Genomic DNA, 27,706 nt, shown 5'->3' on the forward strand with positions numbered 1-27,706 from the left:
TACCTTAAAGGAGGCTGCAGAGAGGTGGGGTTTAGTCTATTCTCCCACGTGCCTGGTGACAGGACGAGGGGAAATGGGCTAAAGCTATGCCGGGGGAGCGTAATCAATGACCGAGTCCCAGAAAGGATTGCAATTACAGTTTACAATTTATTAAAGGAATAGAGGTAAGCAAACAGAGCTGGGTGCGCCGGGAGCCTCTGCTCCAGCAAGACGCACACAAGTTACATCGGGCGGCTGGTTTTTATGCTCCTAGGCTAATACATATTCATTACCACTTCTAGAAAAGGCAGGGTTATTATAATTAGTTCCCGGAATCTGAACCCTCCCACTGGCACATGCGTATCAGTCTCTGGTGGTCCCTCTGGGGGTCTCTCGTGCTGAAGGCTCGTAGTCTTCCTCCCAGGCTTTTTCCTTCTCCTTCTCCTTTGTCCGTCTTGGCCAGATGTCAGAGACTTGTGCAGCGTCCCATGCAAGCTTTGTCTTTTAGTCGTCCTTCAGCTTTTTCCCTTCTCCTTAAGCTCTTGGCCACAGACCAGAGACTTGCATAGTGTCCCATGCAATAGTCATAATAGTTTGCAGTTCTTCTGAAACCCCTTCATTCTCTTATCCCCTATTGACACAAATTGCTGCACAATTCCTTTGCAAGATACAAGAACTATATACATTAAGCACTCTGTTTTTCTTAGACTTGTATAACTACAAGGGTACGTAAGACAGAAGGTGACATTCATCATACCATGCGGCCCTAGCACTGTTCCATACTGACACGAATCAGATGAACATATCTCACACCTTGCCTTGCCTTGCCATTTTTTCTCTTTTCCTTCCCTTTTCCCTGAAGAACAGACTAGTTCTGTAGGCAGGGACCCCCGACGACTACCTACCCCAGGTGCGATTCCCTCTCTTCCACCCCCGCTCCTCCCCGGGCGCGGCTCCGAGCCCCGCTCTCGGTCCCGGCGCTGAAGGCGGCGGCCGAGGTCGCCACCTGCTGGGGTTGTCTCGGGGCCGTCTCGGGGTCATTCGCATCCCTCCGGGTCCGAGGGGTGTCCGGGGCGTGGGATGGGGCTGCCTCTGGGGAGAGACCCTCTGGAGATGCCGCCAGCAGCGCCTGGCAGCGGGCGGCAGCGCCCCTTCGCGGTGGATCCATCAGCTCTGCTCTTTGGGGTCTGGCCCTGCTAAGAGACCGGTGGAAATCAATGCTAACCCCAAACATGAACGCATCCCAAGGCACCCTGCAAAACCTTATTGCCAGAGGGAGCATCTCTGCCATCAAGCAATTAGGATGATTAAAATATCTATAATGATAAAATAACTCCTTGTTGACTGGTATACTGTAGACAGTCATCCTCAGCTGATGACAAGGAAGTCGAAGCTCTCCACAGCCCTTGGAATATGGCTATCTAGTGTTTTCCCATATATATATAGGAAATAGATACATATATACAGGCATAAAAAGCAGCCTGCTTTTGCAGTGACTGATGGTATGACAACAGTTAAACAGCTTTGTTTCCACAAACCCATACACACAATAAATGCTCAGATTAGTAAAGTCGTCTGCACATTCAAAGGCTGTATAATTTGGAGGAAGGAAAGTTTTTTCTATTGAGCACTGATATTACCTTAACGATGAACTCAGAACTCCTTGTGCTAGAAGGTAAATAACACTATAAAACACTTTAAAATGTCTGTCAGACTGTTCTTTCCAGTAAGTCATGGAAAGTAATTCATGTGAAGTCACAATAATTCATGTAAAGTCACAAGAAATACAGTGCTCTGAACCCTGATACGCATTGGCCAGTGTTTAGCAGTAAATAATGCAAATCCCATTCCTAAATCAGAATACCAATTTTGTTTGACATGATTTAATTTTAGTTGATTTGCCTTAATTACAAAAAGAGCATTGTGGTAACAATATATTTTCAAACAAGCTTGCAGGGACAGTATCTTGGCTTGCTTAAGTCGATATAAGAGTACACTGCTGCCAAAAGCAGTTCTCCTGCTGCATCTCTTGCACTTTGCATTGGTAATCACGCAACTGCTGACCCAGATGACATGCATTCAGTGCACTGATGTGACCCCACCCAGCACGATCATTTAATCATTAGTGTCAATGCAAGAAGATACGCAGCCTGGTCAAGATGGGGTAAATCCTGACTGCCCCTTCCACAGACTTAAGCCACCCGGGACACTTTCTCCAAGGTCCTGAAAAATCTGAAGATAGCAAATGACAAAGATCAATGAAGAACAAGTTAAAATAAAAGGATTATATTCCTTTCTCTTCTCATGTATACCATAAATACAATACTCAGAAAAGCAGACTCTAGGGCAATTCCTGTTTTAAAGGCATGACTTCCAAAAGGAGTGTTGCATTCCATTATCCTCAGGGTCCATATTCACTTCAGTTCTTAAGTCTCTGATTGATTGATTACTTGTAAATGACCCACAAACTGACTCTTTCTTGTGACTGCACCAAAGGCATCTGCATCTTCTTTGCCAGCAGGTCCACTGGGCCTGCATGGTACCCTTTTTGTCATACCAACCTCTCCCAGAGCTCTTGTGCTGAAACCCCCTGGTGACAAATGCAGACTATTTTCTTTCAGTGTTCTTTTCAGCTACTGATTTTTGCTTTCATGTTTTCTCTCTCTGTCTTCTTGGTTTGGCTTTACAGTGATAGAATGTGTTGGGTCACATTAGCTGATACTTGCAGAGTAAAAAAGAAAAAAAAAAAAAGTAATTGTAATAACTGCTCGTGTAGGTCTCAAAAAGCTGGTATTAAGCCAAGGTTTTCCCATGTAATCACGGTGTCCATACAGCAGAGCTGTCATCTCTATACACTTAGTAAAACAGAAAGCTTCAGCACTCTTTAGGCAGGCTTATGGAATGATGTGTTAATCTACTCCCATTAACAAGACAGCAAATTCCCAGTTGATTACCCAATTCAAATTAAGCACATGTAATCTCTCTGTGACACTCACAATGGTGTTAGTGTAATGCATACAGAGAGAGAAGGGATGAAGTCAGTGTGCTCAGGAGTGCTCAGCTGCCAACATTAATGTCATTTAGGCACTCTGAATTTTAATATGGGTCATTAACACCAAACTCCTGTAATCACTGCTTTAAAGACAGAGCTTCTTAACTGTGTCAGTCTTCCGCTGTGCACTACGGAAGCAGTGCAGGCGATGTTACAGGTTTTCCAGTTCGTGGTAGGATGGGGGAGTCCCATCAGACTCTACCATGGATGTGTACTTTATGGGAGGTGGCGGTGGCTTGAAAGATGGAGGTCTGTTCATACTGCAATGGAAGAGACAAATATGGTATAACACAAAAGCCACATGAAAGACCGTTTGTAAAATGTTCACAGGAGGAAGTAAATGGACACTATGCAGAGGGTGTAACAGCACCTGACATTTGCTCTTACACATTGTGACTTCCCTGTTTCTGTTTTACAGCCCCAATGCAACTCCTGGTGTCCATATGGCTTTCTGAACTCCCACCTCACAGTTTTACTTTATTCATGTTTTAAAAAAAGATCATGGCCCTGGTGAACCATTCAAAGCCATCACAGGGATCTTCTGCTCCTGCTGCTCTTTGAAGATATATTTAAAGAATCGTAACTTTTTTCTTTTGCCAATTTATAGGCCAAGATAAAGTAAAGTCCTGTCCCAAATCAGTGATAAAAATCAATTCAATTTTTACCTTTGATGTATAGGGTTTGTTGTTATGTTTTGAAAGGACTTTCTAGGACAGAAAATGATCCATGATCTCCATGATTTTTCAAACATTTTGGTAATGGTAGTAAGATTATAAATAATTGCCTTTTAGATACCACTCTCCTCAGTGGGTTTCTGAATGCTTTACTAAGGAATTAAACTTTGGCCATAATTACAAAGTCAGTGCTTCTCTGACTGGGATTGTGTATCAGGTAGCCTACTTTCACATACATTATTCACAACTCCTGTAGTACCCTAGAAGTACAATTTCATTAAAGTATGTCCTCAAGTAACCATGCAAAATGAGAGAGCAAAGGCAGGTGGCAGGGAGGCTAATAGAAGTGGGAGGCTCTGGGGGAAAAAAATTACTTGCACTCTTCCCTTATACTCTACAGTATGCACCAAACCTGCGCTACAGCTCTTTTTTTAAGGTTTATTTTAGAGATAACCTACAGAATGGATGAGAAGACTGAGACCACTCTACACTGCATGATCCTGTATAAAAATTGGCATTAGTGATCCACATACTTAAAGGCCTTGTACACTGTGGATAGTTTCAGGTGGAAGTCCAAACACCAGAGACTGGAGTTTGTGCTGTACTATACCTCCCACCCATTCTGTTCCCCTTGCTGATACTTACATCTCTTTTTGGTACTGACACCATTTCCTGATGCCTAACACTATCAGAAAGCTGCAGAAGAGGAGCATGACAGCTACCACCATTGGCCAGGGGAAGCGACTGGCTACTGTATTCTTCATATTGCCTGCAAGGGACACAGTAATGAGCCAAACCTGGTCAGAAGGAGAGATGTTTGTGCCTGCTGCCTTTGGCTTGCTGATCCTCCCCAGCCCTGCAGACAAAGTGGCCCCAGCCCAATACAGGGTAGCCGGGTTTCCAGGCTGAGCACTGTAAAACCTGAACATCACTGCTCCAATTCATGGACTTGTGTTCTGGCTGGGTTTGCAGGCTGATTTCAGCCACTCCCCAGTGGTTAAATGAGGTTATTTAGGCACAGCCGGACAAGCACTTCATCAGGAAACCACTGGTGTTCTCTGTTCCCCCATGAGCTCCTCCACAGAGAGGCAGCATGTCACAGCACACCCCCAGTACCCATTTCCACTGCTTAGGATTTGTAGGATCATGTCTTACCAGTACTATTGACCAGTGGGATGATGGTAAAGAAACCTTTCCATCTGGTAGCTGAAACGGGTTGGTCTGTTATGCTGAAGGACACATTACCTGCAAAGATATGGTACAAAACATTTTTAGTAGCTTACTTGTTATTTGTTTTGTTTTATTATTATTTATTTCAACAAACAATATGTCCAAACCGTTCTATGATTCTGTGTTTAGAAGCCACCATCATTTACCCTGCTGAGGACTGGAAATCAAATTCCAGAGTCTGTGTGTCAAAGTTCACTTTGTGCGACAATCGCGTTTTTGGCCTACAAGCTACTGCTAGGCAAAGAAATGTGCTTTTATCAAATTAAAGGACATTAGAAGAAACAGGGAATACTGGTAAATACCTATTAAGATATTCCAGCAAGCCAGCGCTGAGCTGCACAGCAGTCTGGGAGAACGATAAGATTTTTGCCTCTTTGATGGTAATGAAAAAGCTAGATACTAAGTGGCTTAGCAGCAACACAGTCTGCTTCTGCCATGACTGCGTGAAACCTCAGTCTCCTGTATCAAGAGCTGTGTCTGAATCACAAAAATAATATTTCATTTGTTTGTAGACAGACATTTTACCTTTCCTAATACAGTTAAGCAACCAGCCTTTAAGATCAGTGCTGCCTAAGGACACATGCCTGTTTTCTCAAGCTGTCTTTGTGTTCATGTCCTCCAAAACAATAGCTAAAATATGCAGCTAGACAGCTATACGGCATTTGCAGAACCATCACAGCACTTACTATGCACAGGGGTTGTATCCCCAGATGAGAGTGTTGCATTCTTGAGGTTCTTTGGGGATTCAGTGGTGGAATCATTCAGATCTGTATAAAAGAAGTAATAACCTTAAATGATCGTAACAGCCTGTACGTGACTGCTTCATTAGGCTTAACTGTGGCTATTTTATATCATCATTTTTCCCTGATGCAAACAACAAATGGAATAACAGAGATACCTGAGAGTCTTTCATATAATTGCTGGTTTATAGATCAAAGAAAAAAAAAATCCATTGTTTAAATGATGTAGATGAGTAACCAGACTGAGCCAGGAAAATCTAGCTTTCTCATGAGATGCTGGTTCTGACTGAGATTAAGCAATCAAACATACATATATATAGAGAGAGATTTTTTTAAAAAATACATATATATGTGCATATATACATATATTGATACATATTTTAATACATAGCTAATATATAAATACATTTAATTAAAAATAAACAACTACCAAATATATATGTTTATATATATGTGCACTCAAGCATATATGAATGCTCAATTACAATCAGAAAAAAAAAAATCAATCCACTTTTAGGGCACTCTAAAAATTCACTAAGAGTTTTTGATGTTAATTCAATTTTTTTTTTGTTTTTTTTTCCTTGTTTATCAGATATTAAATTCTACAGGGGCAAGCATGGTAGACGTGCCATTTAGAAGAGGACAAAAGAAAAAAAAAAGGGACATACACTTAGAAATCTCAAAGCATTGTGCTCTATACAGCATGCCAATGAAAGCTACATATTATTATTTACATAATGGTTTGTGTTACAGCCTCAGAGAATTTAGCTAATAGTGATAATCCCCATTGCAGGAGCCCTGTGGCTCTGGGAGGACATACTGGAACGCATTGGTATGCCTCAGCAAGCACACCGGTGCTTGTGTGCTCTGGAATTGTTCTCAGTTATAGCTGCCTCACAGAAGACCCTTCAAACTCATGCCTCAGCTAGCTGTCAGGCAGACGTGGATGTAGGAAAGACAGTGAGTGGTGCTGTACCTCCCTTAAATAAAATGTGGTTCAGCGTGCTTTTAAACAAAATTGCAACGGGCAAGCCATGCACGAGCAGGATCGCGAAGCGAGCGGAGTTGTCACAAGGTTTCAGTCTAAATGTGTGGTTGTGGGTTATATGCCAGTATATAACCACCAGTGTGCTGCAAAAATACGTTCAGAATAATGAAAGTGGCTGCTGTATTTGCACTTCAGGCAGAAGATGACTGCCATACAAATACAATAGCGCACTGACAGGTCCTGCCTGTCCTGAAAGCACAAAGCAAGATGTTAAAAAAGAAAGTAATTTCTGGCATTCTGCTGCCAAACAAAGGTTTTCTGAAGGGAAAGAGTTGAGAAAAAATGTCCACCTCCACCTTTTTTTCATTCATTGGTCTTTAATGAAGCTGCCTTCCGATGTGCTATTAGCCAGCCTTTATAGCCCCACATTAGCTCACAATTTCATTGCTGCTCTGTGATTTTATTTAGCTTTTCCAGTAATTTATTTTGTCTATAAACTGCCCTCAATACTCAATGCATTTGCATAGTAACCCTCCTAATTTTAATATTATTAAATTAAATACATCTAATAAAAGCAGTATACGGAAACATTTTTCATTCCTCTTTCACTGCTGCAAATCCTTAAGGCTTGGAAGACTTGAGCCTTTGTCTTCTAACTCAGTGCAGTTCAGCAGAGGAATGCTTTTGTGGAGCATTAAAAAGCTAGTACAGATGACACCACTTGATGTTTGTTCTCTGTTTGGACACTACTTTTCCATGTTTAGTAATGATTTTTGGATGGCAGCACGATGACTATCAGGTGACAACTGAACATAAACACCGCAGATGTCATGGGCTTGGCAAAGGCATTGTGAACTGAGAGCCACATAGAGTACCTGCTGCTGCACTTTTCGTCAGAGACTCCAGACCACCACAGCTGTGCATCCTAAGTCCATACGACATTTGTACTTTGCAGCACCTCTAATTAGCTTCATAGCATTCCTGCTACAGTCCTATCAAGCAAAGGAGATTTATCATCTACTCACATGCTGTTGTCACATTCTCTGTGAATGCTGTGATGCTGGTATAGCTTTTTGTCTCTGTGGCAGAAATCAGCTCTCCTGTTGAAAAACACATATGCTTGCAAAAACTGCTGTTGAGGACCCCATTATTTGTTCTTCATTTTTTTCCTCTTTCTTCCCTAAATGTCACATAGTTGTAAACTACTATCTGAAATTTTAGCTTCTCCCAGACATCGCCAGAAAATCCTATGTCTGGTTTTAAAAGTCTGTCACAAACTAGAAACTTAAGAAGAGTTTAGTGATCTGTACGAATAAACTGAGAAAACATGGGGTATTGAGGCCTGAATTTTTGGCTTTCAGCTGAAAATCAGAAACTGTGATTGTACTGGCTTGTTTCAACCTGAAATCAATGGAGAGTGTTGAAAAAGATGTAAGTAAACTTAAATTTGGACAGGGTTTTACCAGGTCCAATGGGATGAAACTGTTTTCCCAACTAGCAAAGAGAAGTTTTGAGTAAATTAGTACAGGGGGATTCACACCTACAAGGGCTGGCGCCAAATACCAACTTCTTCAAATACCAACATTTTTCTTGAATCTTCTTTTGAAGCAGTGAGTGTTCTGGAGATGAACTAGCTATTTATCTGATATTCAGATGCAGACAGATGGTGGTTAGCAAGTAGACCTCTATCTGTCCATGAGGAATATTTCACATTTACTAAAAAGAGACCATCTTCCTTACACCTGTCTCATTTTTGGAAAAGTGCCATTGTGCCATCTGAACAAACCTGAGAAAGAGAAATGCAGCTATAACTTAGCAGTCAAAGCCTGGGGATCTCTGGCAACAGAGATGGAGGTTAAGGAAAGACCAGGCTATGGATTTAAGAGCCTTCGCTTTGCATCCCCTCCTCCTCCCATCTATTTCTGTGTACTATACTACTATATTCTTGTATTAATTCCCATCTGCCTCTTGGGTTTTCATTTTAACAACATGCGAAATAAGGGAAACTGAAACACCACCCCCACCACCTTATTTTATTTTATTATTATTTTTTTTAAGTCTCAGGCTTGGATTTAGCATCTTGACTCAGCTGCATCCCTAAAGGTCTGACCGCAAGTGCAATGGTGGGACTGGTGTGGGAACCAGAAGCAAGACAGAGATGTGCAGCACTAACCCACACTCAGTACAGTGCTCCTGCCACATGTCAGGGACACTGCTTAAAAGGCAGTTGTTTCCTGGGCTATTTACAGCAGAGAAATGGCTCAACTTTGGCTTGCACTGTGACGTTGACATTTTACCTTCCCAAGCAGTTATGATGTACAACCCAGTAAGGGGAAGCCTCTCTATTCACATTGTATATTTATAGTCCTACAGACAAAATTATTCCCCCTTAGTGCCCTGCTGCCAGCCAGGTCTCTGCTTCAGTGGGTGGGGAGTGCAGCCCAAGAAGAGGCCAGATTTAATTTCTCTGCTGCTGCAATCTCTGTTCCTGCCCTGGCATACATATATATAACCTCATCTTTACCCCAGGCTTCATATGAAGGTATTCACCTCCCAAACAGTGCTCTTCTGGGTCAGAATCAATCCTTTTGCTCAGCCTTTTCCTCCAGTACTGCTTCACATGTCACCAATTGCATTGCACTCACACCTGGGCAAATATTGCTGTAACATAATGGCGGTTGCTTTAAGTGAAGTTTGCAGGGTTGAATCACACAGGTGAAGGAGGACAATCAACACCTGACAGGCTCATGAAAGTCAGCCTGTTGTAAGGCATTTTGTTTTGTCTGGAGAGTAAGACAGCTGCAGACACCATGGACTGTATTTATTCTTGCTATGGATACTGTGGTGCTATGGAGGGGAAGGCAGTGGTTCAGCACCGTGCAGCTGTATTGCCTCTTCCTCATGATGCCTGTGCTGCCATTTTGTACATGCTATTTGACTCTAAAATGGGAGTTTCTTATGCTGTGATTCATGCTGAAGCAATATGGAAATCATTTTGGCCAAGTTCGTTACCTTGTGTTGTGGAAGCGTGAGCCAAACTTGCTCGAGTTGTGAAATCTGGGAAGGCCGAAAATGTAAACTGATGCTCTAAAGAAACACAGGTTAAACAGTATCCCATTTAGTTGGTAGAATGCTTAAAAACTAAAATTAAGAAATCATAGAACAACTCAGGTGAGTATAGAACGAAGAACTTGCAGCAAGCATTGAGAAAATACAGACTGTGACGGGGGCCTACTGTTGGGATTGCAGGTTAAACGCTCAGGACACATCCCATCTATTCAGCAGGTAATCAGTAAAAGTCAAGGTGATTAAAGCAGACCCTTTCACATGGGCCAGCTATTACTTAGTTGTGATTTTACACATAGGGCTCAGTTTAATGGCCATGGGGTGGATTATGCACATGCCAGTGGTAGTCCTCGGCCTAGCTGGGGCCTGTCCAGAAGCGGGTCTCACAACATGTCACAACTGTATAGGCCTGGGTGATCACACTCTCTTGTGGGTTTTCCTATCAATTACAGAAGATAGTTTAATGTGGTTATCCATATGCTTCCTCTTGACAAGCAGTGACACTTATCCCATATCATTAATGAATAAGGATGATATGCTGCTGTCAGGTCAAGATAAAAATGGGGATTTAAACTTCTTTTCTGTCACAAGCACCTCTCCATCATAACAGGAAAAAATTATTTATGGTTTTATAGAATTTCTATTCCATTTTATAAAAGGTATAAGAATAACATTTGGTATTCATCATGCCATTTTACATGCTGTTCTAATGTGACAGAGCTTTAGTAGGATTTGTGTTAGCTCTCTTCCCGGTTGACTTTGCAGCTCACAAATTCCCATCCAAGAGCATTACAGGTACTGCCAGTGTCAGGGCACGCTGACCTCTCACTGACATTCTTCTGGCTCTGTGTACATGGCATTTAAGAAAAGGTCAAGCAAAGATCATACATCTATTGACTGAGTAATAAGGAAAGCTTTTTTAATTTTTCCTTACCTGAGGTAGTCATGACAGCAGATGTAAGTGCTGAATTTCCAAGGTCTATAACAAATCAAAGCAAACACCTTTACTAAAGATGAAAAGGGTATTTATTCTGCTTTAGAAAAGAGGGTCATTCAAGGGCTCAAGAGTGAGAGAAAGTGCATCACACAATTTCCAAATAATCCTTCAATGCATACCTAGCCAAGTGGTCCAGCAAGAAACAAGAAGCACCAGAGGGAATTTTGCTGTGTAACCCCTAGGGAAAGCAAAGGTTGGGGGGCCAAAGGGTCTGGAACCACTACCACCTCTGATCTGCACCTCACTCAAAAAGCAGCAGTGAGTTACATGGTTTTAACCCGTGCAGACATATGTGCCTTATTAGCATGCAGGTTGAAATAACATATGTGATCTGCTTGTGGCACCTGCATAGCTCCTTTCATGAGGCATTTCAGAGGCTGTAACCCTGGCAGGAAATATCATGAACACCTCCCTGAAAAGTGCTCACCAGGTTTTCAAAGAAGTGGACAGAGATAGGGATTTACTCCTTGCAATTGAAGGGCTTTTAACCATCTGGCCAAGCACAACAGAGACATGGTCCTGCCCAAGCATCATTTACATTCCAAGTAAGAGGAAGCTTATGTAGAAAAAACACACCACTTTCCTTGCCATTTATCTACAGCATTTATCTGACACAAGCACATAACCCGCTGCTGAAACACAGCTGTCTCCTGTACACAGCAAAACAAGCTATCCAAGGATAGACATCTCCAAAGCACTTCAGATGATGTTCAGGGAGAACGATTTGTCTATCTGCGATAAGCTGACAATAAGACAAACTTGCAGGGGCAGAGCACAGATTTTCCAAATTTACACAAATTAAGACACATTCCATCAGTTTCTTAATTAGGCAAAAGTGTTGAGCATCTTGGCTGTGTACTTAAGCAGAATGTCGAACCATTAGTAGGGAAGTTATTTTTAATTACCAGCTCAGTGATGAAAGAACTATATTCAAATGCTAGCTGAAGCATCAGAAAGAACATTAAGCACCCCTCAAGGCCGGAGTTTAATTATGTTTGGGTTTAACTATGATGGATTACATCACAAAAATATCTGTGCATTGTATTTGCTCTGAAGTCATAGCTGCAGAAAAGGATACCTTACTATTCACTCAGAAGCAAGTCTGCAAAACTGTTTCTCCAATAGCTTAATAGCTTTAAGAATTTATAGATGCACTCCTAACATAACCTAGGTTATTTTGTCTTCTAATTTATCCTACCTTCTGAAGCCATGTTGGTAAATGCTTGGGATGAGGCTTCATTAGATGTATTGTCTGTGAGGGAGAAAGGAAAAAACAAAACAAAACCCAAACCAAACCAAACAAACAAACAAACCAAACCAAACCAAACCAAACAAACAAACAAAAAAAAAAAAAAAAAAAAAAAAAAAACAGAAAGATGAAAGCAGTTCCTAAAAAAAGTTAGGCTTTTGTTAGAAAGGTTGAAAATGTAGTCTGGAGTTTGTGCCATTAGTATGGCACCTTCACAGAACATTGCCAAGAATTAAACTAATTTTCCTCCTTTTTGTCACATCTAAATACATTAACATTTTTATACAGAGTGGATCTATCTTAGTGTTAGTATAGCCCACAGGCAAAAATGTAGACTTCTTTAATTGATGTCTCTCTGATTTGAATACATTTCTACAAAACTGCAAATTGGGTGAAATGAGCAATTTTGAAGAAAAATGATCATTCATCTCCCTTCCTTCCAAAGCTATATTTCAAGGGACTAAGCTTTGGGTTTTGATGTAGTCTTTGTTGAAAAACATACCAATAATATATCCAGAGCCAAAAGCTAATACAGGTGTAAGTAGTTACCAGGGTACATGGTGTACACACGAAGGCTGCTCCAGGGCCAGCAGTTCTGTTATATTATCTGTGCAGCAAGGAACATACATAAGAGGAAAAGAAAAAGAAAAAGGAAGAAAAAAAAAAAAAAAAGGTTTAACTGTGCATTTGCACCTGAAGACAAGGTGTGCACAAGAGGGTGCTAAAGGAAGTCTGTCTGCCCTTCTTGCCAGCCACTCTGCAGGACCCCTCAGTGAGAAATACATGGTTGTAACAGCTCACTGGTGCATGTAGCTAAGTTAGTGTATTTTTGGTTATGGGAATTGCAGCAAGATACTGCCTAACAAATACCAAACATCTTATATTTGTGTAGGAGTTGCTTTTCTTCTCAACTTGATGAGTTTACTCAGGCATTTTTGTCAGGTTTCTTGGCTCATTTAAAGACTTGAGCTAAGGAACCTGCCAGAAAGCTCAAGCTGTGTGATGAATGTGTTTAACAAAACTTCCATACACTTCCCATTTCTTCTGTAATTTAAATAGCAGAGAATACGTGTTTTGGTATTCTTAACATTTCAGATATGTCCTATCTATGAAAAACCTACCAAAAGAAAGAAATATTTCTTCTGATGAAATATTCCATGTTTCATTCCTGAGGAAGGGAAACAGACATACACACAAGAATGTTGTATGTGCCTGGTGGGTCTCTTGTAACATTAGCATAGATCTCAGCTGGTAGAAACCATCACTGTCTTGTGAGTCTTCTTGTTCAACAGACATTTCTGGAGAAGAAAAAATAAACACACACACAAAAAGAAAAAAAAATCTGCAACCCCTTTTCATAACACTTCAAATTATAAATCAGTCGTGCAAAATGCCAGTACTGAAAAGCAAGCTTATATAGCTGAAGGTTTCTTGGCTGAGATGCTATCCAAAGCAGTCCACCCAGATGGACACCTACATGCTCCTATCAGCAGGAGTGGTTTAGCAACCATTGCTTTTCCTCTGAATCATTTCTACAGTTATGTAATTGACCTGCTAATGGGACTTATTACCTTCAGACTGCTCCGTCAGTCTTGCTCGGTCCACATACCACACGATGCTTGGCTTGGGAAATGCCTTCCTCACAATGCAGCTCACATTAGGCTGTGGGACAATGAAAAACAGTTAGCCTCCAGCATTCTCTCCTGCCTGCCACTGCTGACATACAAAATCCATGCTGGACAGAGTTGCTCCTACAATCTTATTTACACACCACCCTCCTTGGTCATGAAGTACTCTCTCCACATTGCACTTCTTCCCCTACCATTTTCCTAGTTGGAGACACCATTGAAGGAAAGTTAAGGGACACCCCTATTGCCACCCTGGGGGTGATGGGGCTTCAATGTGGCTTCAGTGGGGCTTCAGTTCAGTTCAGTGGCTGGAGAGGCATGGGGTGACCCCCCAAGACCCAGCCCAGCCCTCTGGGGACAAACACTCATATGGAGGAATACTGGCACTGGTAATGTGTAGGGTAAGGGGGCAAGAATGAGACACCTCCTGATTATCATGCAAATCTTTTATTTATTGGGCAGATAAGGAGACAAATCCCATTAAAAGTCTACCTGGCACATTAATATGTTGAATATACAAAATTAGATACCTTTGTAGAGGGCATTGTACTTAAGAGGTTTCCAAAAGTCACAAGAAATCGCATGTGTTAGATGCAGTAGTCCTGGCTGTACGCCAGTTGTTTAAAAAAAAAAAAAAATCTGTGTGCTCATTTCACTTTCTCCTCAAGCAATGAAAGGGAAGAACTGGACCTCAAAATCAAGGTTGGATGAAGGGGTGGGCACTAGCAAGATGCGAGGTCTCATCTGCATGCTGCCTGGATGTTCCCAATTACATTTACTTAGTAGCTTATGGCACTAAGAGAAATTGCCTTGTCCATTTAAACACAAGACATTCATATGTGACTTAATGCTGCACAACGCCCTCTTGCACCCACTTTTGAAGTGGGTTGCACACAACACATTTAGTTGAAAGCAAGTTTGATATATTGCAGGCAGCAGAAGTCAAACATTCATTATGAAGACTGAGACTATCCAGCTGAAACTCTTTCCTTGCCATTGTAAATAGTCACGATCTCAGTGTAATTGCTTTCCCCTCTTTTCTCTTCATTGTTCCCTTATTATTCAGCCACTTTTAGTTCATAATATTTTTATAGATATTTCCTGTGAAGAAATACTAATCTGACATCCAAAGTAGATTTAAGCCCAATGAGAAAGCATAGAACAGAGAGGGGAAGCAGTCGGTGTTTGTTTGGAGATGAAAAATGGACCAACTCTTCTTTGAAGAGTTTCTACTGGTCAGCCCTGTGACAGCAGCACCCCTTCCTCTGCTCAGCAGGACAGGATAGACAAACACCTGCAGGGTCCAACACTACTAGGGAAAATAAGTCACCACGGAGAATATAGTGGTTTTACAGAATGGCTTAGCTCAGGCTTAGTCTGAACACAGGTGGATATGGTGAACACAAGCCTCTGCCTGCCCAAAAGCTCTCTTTCTGAGGAAAACTTCCTTAATATGGAATTCTTACAGATCAAAAGTTTCAACCTGGTTGGATGCAACAGGAAGCAGGACATCATAACAAGTAGCAAGATTGTTCAGTTAGAGGGGCTACAAATATATTTTATGCTAAGTACAGCCAGAGCTGTACAGCAGGCTTTCTTTTTAGGTTTTACCCTAAGGAAGCAGGTGATAAAAGAGATACCCCCACACGTGTAGGTGCTCGGTTTTAAACAAGGACCCTCCAACTTAGATCCAGCCACTCCATTGATATTTGATTACTCCAGCTGAGTTGTGCTTGGAGCACATTATGATACATTTTGCCTGGCAAAACCATCGCTTTCCCCTTGACAGGGTAGGTAATTTGGTAGCAGCCTAGAGCTGTGACCAGCCCCAACCCTAAGTCGGAGCAGCACCACATCTACTTGGACTACAAGGCAATGACTCAGAAGGATTTCTGCCCAAGATAGATGTCACAGAGGGATCAGCTCTCATTTCAGTGATGCTGAAGCTCATCTCTGAGTTACAGAGGAAATGTTGACAAGCTGTACTAGAAAATGCAGTTGACAGTGACCACCAAAACTAATCTCAGTGCTAGAATCAGTGATATTCATGTTATTCCTTGCAGCCCCGGTGGGGGGGCTCAGCCTCTCCTGGGGTCCTTACCAGCCCTTACCATGAAGAAGGCTTTCCCAATATCTAATCTGAATCTTCCTTGCAGAATCTAATCCTGCTGCTTCTGGTTCTGTACAAGTGCATTAAAGAGGCTATTTCTTTCACTTTTCCTGCAGCCTTTCACGTATGTGAAGAATTATAGCTTAAAGAAGGAAAGTATGAGCAGTCCAGAAGAGAACAGCCTTAAATTCTTTCCCCAGATGATTTTGCTTCGACCCCTAATTTCTCATCATCAGCAAGAATGGATAATGTGGTCCAACAGGTTTCCTAAGAACCTATCTGAACTTGCTCATTTCTTCACACTATATGCAATCCAAAATGGATGAGACTGGGGAATGAGAACATTTCCTTGGGTACTTTCTATATTGGAACATAGCCATTAAAATGTCATAAGTTTTTTACTTGAAACTTAAAGGAAAACCTAAGTTTCAAGACCATTTTATAGTAGTTTCCATGTCCTGGTGTGAAGAATATTACTGTGAAAGACTAATGCTAGCTTTGTAGATAAAACCAGTAGCATTTTCTGACTAGCTGGTTGTAAACCATGTATAACTCAAGCACAGGGAGTGGACCACCCACAAATAATTTGTATTTGTTTTCTTGCCTATTTCTCAGAAGCTGACTAGTTATGGCGTCCCAGGTTATTTTAATTTCCTATCCGATGCAATATTATTCCCTTGGGTAAATATCACGTTTTCCACATCTGCATTTTTATTTCAAAAAGCCACATTTACCTTCAGTAAATAGCCAATTGCTTATCTAAAAATGATTGAACTTGGATATAACAGACATTCTAAAATTTCTAACACATCCCTTGTGGGACCCGCAGTCCCCTGCATCACCAGCAACCCCTCACAGCCTCTCCTCCCTGTACCAGAGCCCTCCCTAGGGCTAATGCAAGGTCAGAGGTTACCCAACCCACAGAGAAACCCTCAGCTAGCTCCAACATGCTCTCACTGAATCAGCACACTGCTGCGAGGATGGCAGTCACTCAGAAGAAGGCATATGAGTCACTGACATTAGCTCATTGACTTCGAGGTCCCCCCTGCTGCCTGGCTCAGCACAGCCTGCCTAGCCCTGCTTGCCTAGAGCACCCTGAACAAGCAGCCATGGTCACGGTCATAGCCATCTCTCTGTGCTCCAGCACTGCTCACCTTCTGTGAGGTGCCAGCTGGGCCCTCCTGCAGGCTAGCAGAGATTTCAGGGTAGGCTGGAAAGAAAACAAAAAAACATATTAACAAAATGGCTACCAAAGGTCACAGTAACAGCTTCTAATGAGACTTAATGGCCTTGTTTTGTGAAGAGAGTTCAAATTAAATCCTACATCCACCCACATACCTGGCAAGATAAAAGCTTGCACCGCTCCAATTTGAGGTCAAGGAAGTGGTTTAGAAGCACACATCAGCAGCTACTACCACAAGATCTGCAGTGTATTTGTCTGCCTTTCAAAGACACTTCTGTGTGGCTTTGTTGAAGCTACCTAAAGCCATCCTGCAGCCACAGCACTGATAGCAGGGCATCACTGTTCCAGCTGTTGATTCCTCCAGGTGTTTGCTGTCAAAGCTATCTGCAAAAGTTTTAGCTATCCCTTGCCATCCCCCAAACTGTCCATTGATCTTGGGTACCACCTTTCCCCACACTGTTGTTCTGGTAGATATGTGACAGTCTCATGCCACAGGCTCTTCCTGCCCTGGCCAGGAAACCCAGAGCTCTGTTTTACATCAAAGCAGTGGCTTTCTGATGACCACATCCACAAGAAATGGAAAAACTTTTTTTTTCCTTTTTTTTTTTTTTTTTTATTTTTTCTTTTTTTTTTTTTTCTTTCCCTTTGCACAGCATTTCAGTTCTGGGCACAGCTGACTATAGATGCAACTTTCAGGTACCACAAGCCTCTTTTAGCCGGCGTTTCTGAATCACCCATTGGATTCCAGTAATGCTGACAGTTAGGTAAAAACTGCTGAAACTGAGGTTAACAGCAAGTCTCAAAAGCCTTGAATAAATCATGCTTTGGCCCTTTCTGGGCCTTAAAACTGGACTGGAAACAAGCACAGAACCTGGATCCACATTCTTTCTCTTTCCAAGCTAAATATCAACTTTAACCCCACCATTAGTATCTTTTTTTTTTTTTTTCTTCTTTGCCTAATTCTGTTAAACCAGTGTAGGCCACCTCAGTTCATTACTTTCCCTGCCGAGATGATGTGTTCAAGTTTTCCTGTCATTTTTTGAAGCCAATCTACCCAGGACTCTCTCTCTTTTTCTAATTTCCATTTTTCTGTCAATTGTTACAGACTGGTTATACCTGAACTGACCTATATTTAGTGATTACAGCTTTGTGATTATCTAGCCTTTTGGAAGGATTTTTTTTTCTTTCTTTTCTTCTTTCTTCCTTTTGTTTGGTTCATCCTTCCTATCAGAATACAAATATCTTAAGATTTCTGCCTCACCAAAACAGTACTGGTGGTAGTGGGGCTGGCAGATAGAGAAACCTTTCAGGTGTAAGAAAATGTATGGTAAACTAGATCTTCTAATAGGAGCTAAAAGTCGGCTGATAGACTAAATAACATTAAGCCTAATGCCTGTGTTTCCTTTAGGGTTTTGATGAGAATGGGAATGCATCTCCTCTTCTGTATTGGATGTGGCCTCTGCTTTTCGAGAGGATGTGTTTGCTCGGTAACTATTCCGTAAAGCAACTCTCAAGCACAGCTCAGAATGACCTAATAGATCTTTTCCATTTAACATCTCAGCCCCTGTTAACACTTTGACATTCATTTGTCTTGCTAGGATATTTACCAATGGTTTGGGCCTAGCAGATATTCAATATTTAGTATAGTGGTTTCCGCTGCTGAGCTTTTACTCTTACAAAAAGGAGAAATCAATATTTGGCAAAGTTACATGTGAAAAAGCCATACATTTTCTCAGAAACTTGTACCTAAAAGAACTCCATTCTGAAAAAGACATATTTTTAAGCACTGCAGTCTAAAAGTAACCCCTCAAAAAAAGCTCTTGATTGAACATATTTTATTCAACTTATCAAGACCCTCAGCTTCACTGAGAGACTCACTCCTGCACTTCCCATGCTTCTACCCAGCTTTCAGTCATACCCAGGCCATGTCAAGCATCTCTGGGGAAGCACCACTGCTGTCCCTCAGACGTGGGTTGTCTGTTGTGTTCACACCGCCCAGCCAATGGGGTTGCACTTGTTCTCTCCCAGTTCCTGATGGCGTGGCACTACCAGCAGTAAAGCAAGCCAGTAGTTTCTGGGAACATCATGAGATGTTCAGAAAAACCCACAAACAAAATCTGTGGTTTCTTTCTCTTGTTTGTATTTCTCCCCTCTTGTACCAGCTTATTAAGTTGGTGTGGGTTATATATGACACAAAAATTCAGAGAAAACAAGCAAACACACACACAAAAAAAAATAATTAAAAAAAAAATCAACCTCTTTCATTAACTGACACAAAACAAGGCAAGAGCATCAATCTGGGCAAGAGGGAGTTCAAGTATCTTAATATCCTTGAATGATTACCCAAGTAACTCTGTAGCTGCTTGACAAATGTTGATTTTTTAAGAGTAAAACCCATGTCTGAATCATGCAAATGCAAGAGGAAATCTAAGATCATTAACTTCTATTTTCATTTTCCTTGCATCAGTGACTGACAGCCCTCCGACAGAAAGGTTTTTTTTGTTTTTTTTTTTCCCCCCACTGTACCCTGCTGAATCTTTCTTTGCATCCCAAGCATCAGCCTTGCATTACTGTGCCACCTGTGAGCTGTGGGCTTCCTCAGACAAGCAGCCACAGTCAAGGGACTGTTGATACACCCACTGGCTAAAAACCATTCATTTTAGGAGACTTGTAAATGTGTTTTTCAGACCCACGGCTCTACCAGAAGAAGATACAGCCTCATTTTCCCTGGGCAGCATTGTTCTTACCCAGTTGTGGAGTGGTTCCTAAACCTCTGAAAAGGGAACAGAGCAAGAAACTGAAGATGGGGAAGGCTTTCAGCATGAAATACCAGCCAATGTTTGCAGTACATGGGCCCTGCCCCCTCCTGACCAATTTGAGACCCTCCTAGACAGGACCTCATTTTCAGAGCCAGAGCCTTTGGCAGCAGTTATAAATCACATCTCCAAAGGACGTGACTTTGCAGCAATGACAGCTCCAAATCACATTCCCTGCCTAGCAAATGCTAGCCATGAGTTCTTAACCATAGGCAGCATGGTCATTTTGTAACTGGGGCACAGAGATCTTGATGACCAACACACCTATCTGTAAGCTGAAATGTGCCAATGTAACCTTACACACATGGGTGAGATCATGGTAATTTTCATGCCAGTATTGTTATGTGCTCAGTGGAGTAGAGCAAATGTTTTTGATGCCAGACACATGAAGAATGGCCTCAAATTCTTTTGAAGAACTACAAGGTTATTTACAAATATTTTAACTTCCTACAGCAGAAAAAAAAAAAAAAAAAAAAAAAACATAAATGTGTATGTATATACACACAGGTACATATGAATATATAAAAGTGTATTTCAAAAGCTACTGCCTTCAGAAGCAGGCAGAAGCTTTACTTTTAGAAAAGTACGAGGACAGCTGAGGGAAGTTCCTTACCGAACACTCTCACGGTGGTGCTGCTCTTCCGGATCCTCTCTGGGTGGTAGACCACATGGCAAGAAAACACCTTGCCATCATCAGTAATTTTGGTGGGAAAAATCTTTAAAGCATTATTCAGACCCAGGTGGACTCTCCATTTGTACAGCATGCTGCCATTCCCATACACCTCAGGATGGGAGGGCTCCTTGGTTATAAGTTCCTCTTTCTTTCCGTTTTCCTCCTGCAAATATATCATCCTGTATAACTTGTAAAGACTGGATATCCCCTGCTGTTTTTGTAGGTCAACACTATTCCCACTATGAAAATCTTCCCTCACACCCCTAGCACTTAGTAGGTGTAAGTGGACATTTCCAATACTTATTTTTCCCAAATACATTATCTTTTTATGAGGAGATCCCCCAGAACTTCAAAACTGATAGCGGTCATCATCTTACCAATAAACTACAGGGTAAATAGCTATCTTGTGAGTCCTGGCCCCTGCAGCCCACACAGAGGGCAACAGAGCTGCTGGTCTGGAAGTTTTTAAATAGTGAAAACCTACTAATAATAGCTCAAAGTCATCTCCTCAGACTGCCTGTGTGCCAGTCACCTTGACATATGGATGCAACTAGCACATCCTGGACATCTGTGCCTTGGCATATATTTGCAAGATGTCCTCTAAATGATGCACGGTGACCCGTGTGTCATTGTGCTGACCTTTTGTGTTTTTTTTTTTTTTTTTTTTTTCCTTTGTGTGTGTGTGTGTGTTTTTTCCTTTCCTCTGCTGTTTCATTTTGTAGAGTGAGCTAGTTGCACTGAAAAGTGTTAAGGGTAAACATACTCCATACAAAAAAAAAATCATGATTTTAAAATTAAGAGTTCACTGCAAAGAGATCTGAATAGGTAATGACATGAGACAGAATACTAAAAAGTTTAAATATTTGAAAGTCGCCTTTAAGATAATCCTCAACAATAACAACACAGTGACACCAGGTAAAAACTAATGGGCAAAGCTCAAGCACACTACTTGCTGATATTTATATGAGTTAATGAAAAGGTTACTGTAAAACATGCATACAAATATTTATCCATAAAGTGAGATGCAGAACAAAAACATAACTAGCTTTAGATCTCGCAGCAAATTGCTGTTTTATATATGTGGTTAGCTAGATAAGTGGGTTTGCATGTCTTCAGTGTGCGTCTGTGACATGGAGGTCAACAGAGCAAAAAAACCATTACAGTCAACCTTTTTTTCCCATTTCAAAGCAGCCTGATATCTCACTAACCTACGCAGTAACTGTATTTTTCAGACATTAAAGCTTCACTACTGCAAAAATCCCTGAGAAATCTGATACAAAGAATATTTTAGTTGTTACATTTGCTAATTTTTTTTTTGGTAAGACTTCTCTACATGTCCTCATGACAAATTAAAAGCAAGTAAGGGGGAATTTTCCCTCTTTGTTTGTTTAACTGTGATTGTTTGTGGTGTCTATGTTGCAAATCCACAATTATACTTTTCCCTTTATTATTACTGTCCATCGCGATGGATAGCTATTGTTTAACACATTCTGCAGGATGCAGTAAAATCCAACATTTCTTATTCTATCTGCAAAAATACCCTGTAGTTTCTTCCATAATTTGTACTTGAGAAGAAATAATATTTAGACTTACCACTACCCACTTCAGAGGGTAATTGGACAAGTTTGCTGAGGTCGTGTTCTCGAGGCATGGGATTTCTAAAGTCTGGCTTAACTGTGCTTCCTTCACGTAATGCTGCTCCTCTTTTAGCATCGCAAAAACCGCAACAGCAACAACAGAAAGCCCAAGGAGGAAAATCAGAAACATGGTGTTCATCATGCTTTAAGAACTGATGCTGACTGCTGTTCGAGGAACAGGCACTTTTTTGATTAGAAGGGAACTGTAATTTTCAACCATTACCCATAGACACATTTGTTAAGTGAAAGCCCTGCATCCAATTCCAGATGTAGTTTCAAGACTTTAATTCATGACTTTATCCAAATTTTTGTGCAATTCATAAAAACCTTTGCTTAACTGCTGGATTGAGACATTTCCTTTCGGAGCTGAGCTTCCATTTTTCTCTTATGATTTTTTCCACTGCAATAAACCTTCAAACCAATTTTGTGCACATGTATTTCCTTTTCTCTGCAGAATTTCTTTGCACTAAGCAAGGTGTTCAGCAGTCAGGCAGGTTAAGATTAACCCTGCTTTTCAGTGTAAGTGGTCCTTTTATTATTCTCAAACCTGCCTTCTGCCTCTTACTCTTTCATTTGTCCTCTATTTAAAAACGTATCTCAGCAACTTCTACCCTATCCGTTCCTGATACAGGGCTCAATTTCACCTTTGGAAAGACAGAAGTGGTGCATCAAGCAGAGCACAGCTCTGGTCCAAATGTCAGATCTGCCTGCATGCCCATGTTTAAGCAGGAAGAGCAGTGGTGTAGCTGGGTGATGCTGTCAGTGCCTTGGCAAGTGCTGAGCTCTCCAGCTAGCCTCTCTGCCACAGCCTGCCTGGACACTCTTGAGCTTTCCTCCCCTGGTAGATTTGGCTTATGTGCTGAGACAAAACAGATAAAGTGCTGTGCAGAGTACAGCCCACAGAAGTACCAAGATGAGCATTTGCCCCAGGAGCTCAGCCTGTGGACAGCCTCTGCCTGCTCTCACCATCACGTGTTGCAGCTGCCTAGTTTCCCTTCTCTCTTTGATTTTCGTTTCCATTAACAGCCTGGTGGTGATGGTACTTTGTGTTTGCAAATCCTACATACATCTGCTGCTCTGTTTATTATTATTATTATTATTATTATTATTTTTATTTTTATTTTTATTTTTATTTTTATTTTTATTTTTTCTTCCTGTATCTGTATCTACTAGCTGAATCCACCTGGATTCACTTCACTTCAATGCAGCTGGGAGCTGTACTTTATTGATGACTGCTGCCCTTCTCCATCCCACTCACAGGCTGCATTAAAGTCTTCTCCCTTCTTTTGAAGGGACGAGGATCATTGCAAAAGATCTAATTACTGTAAAATGCAAATTGGCAAGAGGTATGTTGCAAATTAAACTTTTGAGTTCTCTCTAGGAAGTGGTATCAGTAGCACCAATTTCTACATCATGTGGTGGCTGAAAAATCCACAACAGTGCTGATATGAATGGCAGCTGCCCACATTTAACATTATAATGCATGTAGACAGCAGCTAGAGCTTTGAACATGCCAGTATCAGCCAAGGGCACTAGCACAGGAAGAGGAGCAATGCCTGATTGTAACTATTACTATATTAGGGAAAAGAAAGAAAAATTGTACAAAGAACAGAACTGTACCCATGGACACTGCTGCTCTCTGCTAACCCTTGCTCCTACCTTGCTCTCAGCCCTTGAAAATGTGCTGCAGATACAGCCCCGGACACCACCAGGCTGAGCATGCTGGCCTTGAAGCTCTGAAATGAAACTTAGCTGTGTTTGTTGCATTTACTTTAATCCTCCTCAGCTCGCTAGCAAAAAACGAATAGGCACAAAAGAGGTTTCTGAGGTCATCAAATCCAATCCCTCTCCAGCACGACTACAAACTTGCCCAGCTCACCCAACATCCCTGCCCAGCTCCATCTTCATGGCAATTTGGACTCTTTGGTCTCACTGCTGGCATTAAGCAGCTGTTCCCAAAGTTGCTGCACCAGTGGTCAGCACTGTTGTTTAATTTGTAGCCAAATACATTCACGTCCTATTGAAAACCATTTATTCCTTCGCCAGGATATTTAAATATCCTCCCAGGAGTTCACATTCTCCCCCAAGGCTTACTTACCAAAAGCAGTCATGCTGCTTCTCAGCTTCCTTTTGGCTGACAAAACAAGCCAAGTGTCCAGCCCCATGATCATCCTAAACAACCCTCTCTTTTGCTCCATTTTGGTTTGAAGGTGGGGACACACATCCATTTGCTGTGCTAACACCCATCCCTGCAAATCCCAGCCCTCCTTTCATTTTCCAAAATGAAAGCATGGACACTGTCCATCTGATCATCTTTTGTGCGTTCCCCTCTAACTTCATGTTCCTCCAAACAATGAAGGTTTCCTAATCATGAGCTGGATAATGACCGAAAAGTTCCTGGGACATAACTGTAAGCAGCAGCATTTAGCGACACCATTGCAAACATCAAACAAGCCACTCACATTGACCAAGGAATGATTGTCTAACCTGATATCCTCTCCCCTTTTCCCTGCTATGAAAAAACAACATTATTTGTAGTTACTTACCTTCTGCCTTGATGATAAGTTGTATTTTTGCAGCCTTTGTCCCATATGGGTAAGTAGCAAAACTGCACTCATACTGCCCGCTGAGGGAGATGGTAACATTTCTCAAGTGCAGAGCCCACTGCTGGCATTCAGACCAGGAGTTTGAGTCAGGAAAACACGAGGTCTCATTAACGTCCGAATTGCAGCACTTCCTGGTGCTGAACGACACGGAAAAGTTGGAACAGGTCTCAAGAAATTCGAAGTAATGGGTGCCCAAAATGGGGTGATGAACAGCTATTCTGGACAGACGGTTGGCATCGGTCTTGGACCACTGTGCCTGTACTATGTAGGTGGACTGTGGTTTGGGAAAGGTGCACAGCAGGGTCACATCGGTACCTGGCAAAGCATGGACCACCTCTGTGTGTGCAATGACATCTCCAGCTTGGCCTTAAAAGCAAATGGGACAGTTGTCAGCACAAGAAATATTTAACCAAAGCGTTCTTCTAAGCTGCCTTATAAATGATTTGGTGCCTTAGCTCCAGATAACTCTGAAGGCTCACGCCTACAGCTGCAACAATCCTCTTTCAAGTAAATCTCCTGATTTACAGCTGAGAGATACTGCAGATCTCTGCTGGTTGCAGAGGGGAACCTAGAGGGCAAAGCAGCACTTGCCCGAAGGAGGATGGGGAGCTCCCATCGCTCTCACTGTGAAGTGCAACAGAGCTCTGAGAGGCCCCATGAAAATGGAAACCTTTCAAGTGACATAAATGAAGCAGAAGCTGGGACCATTCATTCCCCAGCTCTGTTTTGCAAGAACAAATGGCTGGTCCTGCCTTGTGCAACTGCCCCTGCCCATTCCCACTCCTGTGGCACTTCAGCAGGAAGCCATTCTTTCACCTCTGTGCTGCTAAATGGCTCCTGCATGGCCTGAACCGCTGACCACTCCAGTGTCAGAGGAAGCAGCCCTGCTATGAATGGCTTCTTCCTGAACTAATTTCATAAAGCACATTGGCAGTCCTCAGTGTGCCATAGAAAGTAGTAATGGATCGGTGAAATGAAGGGGCTTTCAACATGAGCCTCAGCTGCTTGTTTGCTGCTGTGCTGTTGTAAGATTGATTTCTCTCCCTTCCTCCCTCATGCACACAAGAGGTTTGCAGTTCCCAAACCCTGTGTGCAGGGCACTGACAAGCTTGAGGATATCAGGAATTGAGGTATGGGGGCAGTTGTGGTGAGCCAGGTGCTGTCTCACCCACAGAGCCAGACACAACAGGCCCTTTTCTCCAAGAAAAAAAAAAATGCAAAAATAAATTTGCACAGATGTCCTCAAGTACAGAATTGTCACTGAATTTTACCCTTCCTGTGTTTCAAAACATCACTGTACATTTGCTCTGAGGACTTGTCCTGCATCCCACCATGTGTCCCCAGAACTGCCAGCACTTGCTGCTCCCCGTGTGTGCCTGTGGAAAGCAGGTGCCTACTTGTCACCTTCGCCACCAGCTTGGTCTTTGGCAGGGAAAAAAATAGGAACAGGTTCTCACATCCCTGCAGAGCCAGCTGAGGTTTGGGACACAACTGCTGAAGAGTGACATGAGCATGCAGGGAATATGTGCATGGAAAGCTTTGCAGGGCAAATTTTCAATTCCTTTTTTGTCCCTGTGCATGCACCATTCAACTTTTAATTCAATTCCACGAGATGGGAACAGATAGGAAGGTAGAAAAGAATAAGCCTGATATGGATATGTGCTGTGAGAACAATTACAGAAAACTGTCTTCGTAGGACCGAGGATCTAATTATAGCAAATGCTCATTGATTACACTGAAAGTTTTGCATCTGTAAGGTAACTAAAATGCAATCAGACTAGCAGGCAAGAGTGACCCAGCAAGTTATCTGTCACGGACTGATGCTGTATTAGGTCAAAGGACCATGCAAAGAAGGCCCACCAAGAATTATAAGGAATCTGTTATTATTATTATTGTTTATTAATAGTCTATCACATTAGGTTATTTTAAGTAAAACCATTTCACACAAAAGTTCCTAACTTTATGTTGCCATCTCAATATAATTAATCTAGTTTTATTCTAACTTCATGTTGTTAACTCAAATGCTATTTCAATCATGGCAGAACAAAGCAGGAGTCCTACTTTTCTCTAAATAGTTTTGCATTGAACTTTCTTGCATGTCTTGAGGCTTCTATTTTGTTGTTTGCAGCTGGGGGCTTTTGTTTTCTATGAAAACTTCTATGAACTATTTTCCTGCCTTTTAAAACCAATCTGTCTCACTGACATGGAAAATATGAACAGCCTATGCTAGATATTGCATATTTTCATGCCAGCCAAATGCATGAAACATCATTTTTCTCTTCTTAATCAGAAGAAAGGCTCAACACATGAAATTCTGCTTCCTAGCTGGCAATAAGTGCTCCTGCATTCAGATTCATCAACCTGTTGGGGGCAGAGGGGCTTGTGAGCATCATCAGGCTTTTCAAGCCTTTTAAGTGGCACAGAGGGCTGGATGGGGAAAAGAAAGTCTGCTTAAGGGTTGCAGCCATACAACTTATCCTTGCCTTTAATAATGTTTCGGTTCTTTCTCTCTCCCTGCACACACAGGTATGTGTGTGAGAGGGAGATTTTTATTTGCTCTTTGAAACCACAGTTTGACTTTTTGCCGACTGGGGATGAGCACACATTGTGCTAAACACAAATGAGATGTTCTCAGTGATTATTTTGGTGAAAACAGGTTAGACGTTTGAATAGATGGCTCTGCTCATCAGCACAAACCACTTGCTCCTCATCAGCTGCACGATATTACCAAGGTTATTAGAAAGTTGTCACAAAACAGAACATAATTGTCGGTAGTTACAGCTTGCTCTAGAGAGACCTAATAACAAGGTTTTTCACCCTCGGTCTGAAAATGTCACCCTCCCCAGCACCCTGCTCTGCAAGCCAAGCACAGGCATCCCGCTGCCACACTTACCTGCAGCGCTGTGTGCAGACAGTAAGCCAAGGACGAGGAAAAACCATCTTCCCATCTTGTCTTGATGAAGCTCAGTTAGTTAAATACTTCAGAGCTCTCCTCCTGGCACTTTCTCAGAAAAGGAAGTCAAAATGGCCTGCCCCGCGCAGACAGGCAGATGTGCAGCACGGTCACGCTCATCGTGC

The 27,706-nt window shown here is 41.9% G+C and overlaps 1 protein-coding gene across 6 annotated transcripts; it reads right to left on the reverse strand.

The window, feature by feature from the left end:
* Positions 1-127: 127 nt before the first annotated feature.
* Positions 128-27,706, reverse strand: CD96 (CD96 molecule). 6 transcript variants are annotated; one of them, XM_084533858.1, is made up of 15 exons: positions 27,522-27,706; positions 24,569-24,994; positions 21,979-22,088; positions 20,326-20,548; positions 16,868-16,923; positions 13,547-13,637; positions 13,097-13,273; positions 11,925-11,978; positions 10,664-10,708; positions 9,676-9,750; positions 7,689-7,763; positions 5,622-5,702; positions 4,861-4,950; positions 4,351-4,474; positions 128-3,291 (listed from the first exon to the last, which is right to left on the reverse strand). In XM_084533858.1, exons 1-15 carry the CDS (start codon positions 27,574-27,576, stop codon positions 3,183-3,185), a joined length of 1,791 nt encoding a protein of 596 aa, XP_084389984.1. In that variant the 5' UTR covers positions 27,577-27,706; the 3' UTR covers positions 128-3,182. The 6 variants fall into 6 exon arrangements, with proteins under 6 accessions (XP_084389984.1, XP_084389985.1, XP_084389986.1 ...); XM_084533859.1 differs by lacking the exon at positions 11,925-11,978; XM_084533860.1 differs by lacking the exon at positions 9,676-9,750.

Source organism: Aythya ferina (genome assembly GCF_964211825.1).
Source record: "Aythya ferina genome assembly, chromosome: 1".
Classification (NCBI taxonomy): Eukaryota; Metazoa; Chordata; class Aves; order Anseriformes; family Anatidae; genus Aythya; species Aythya ferina.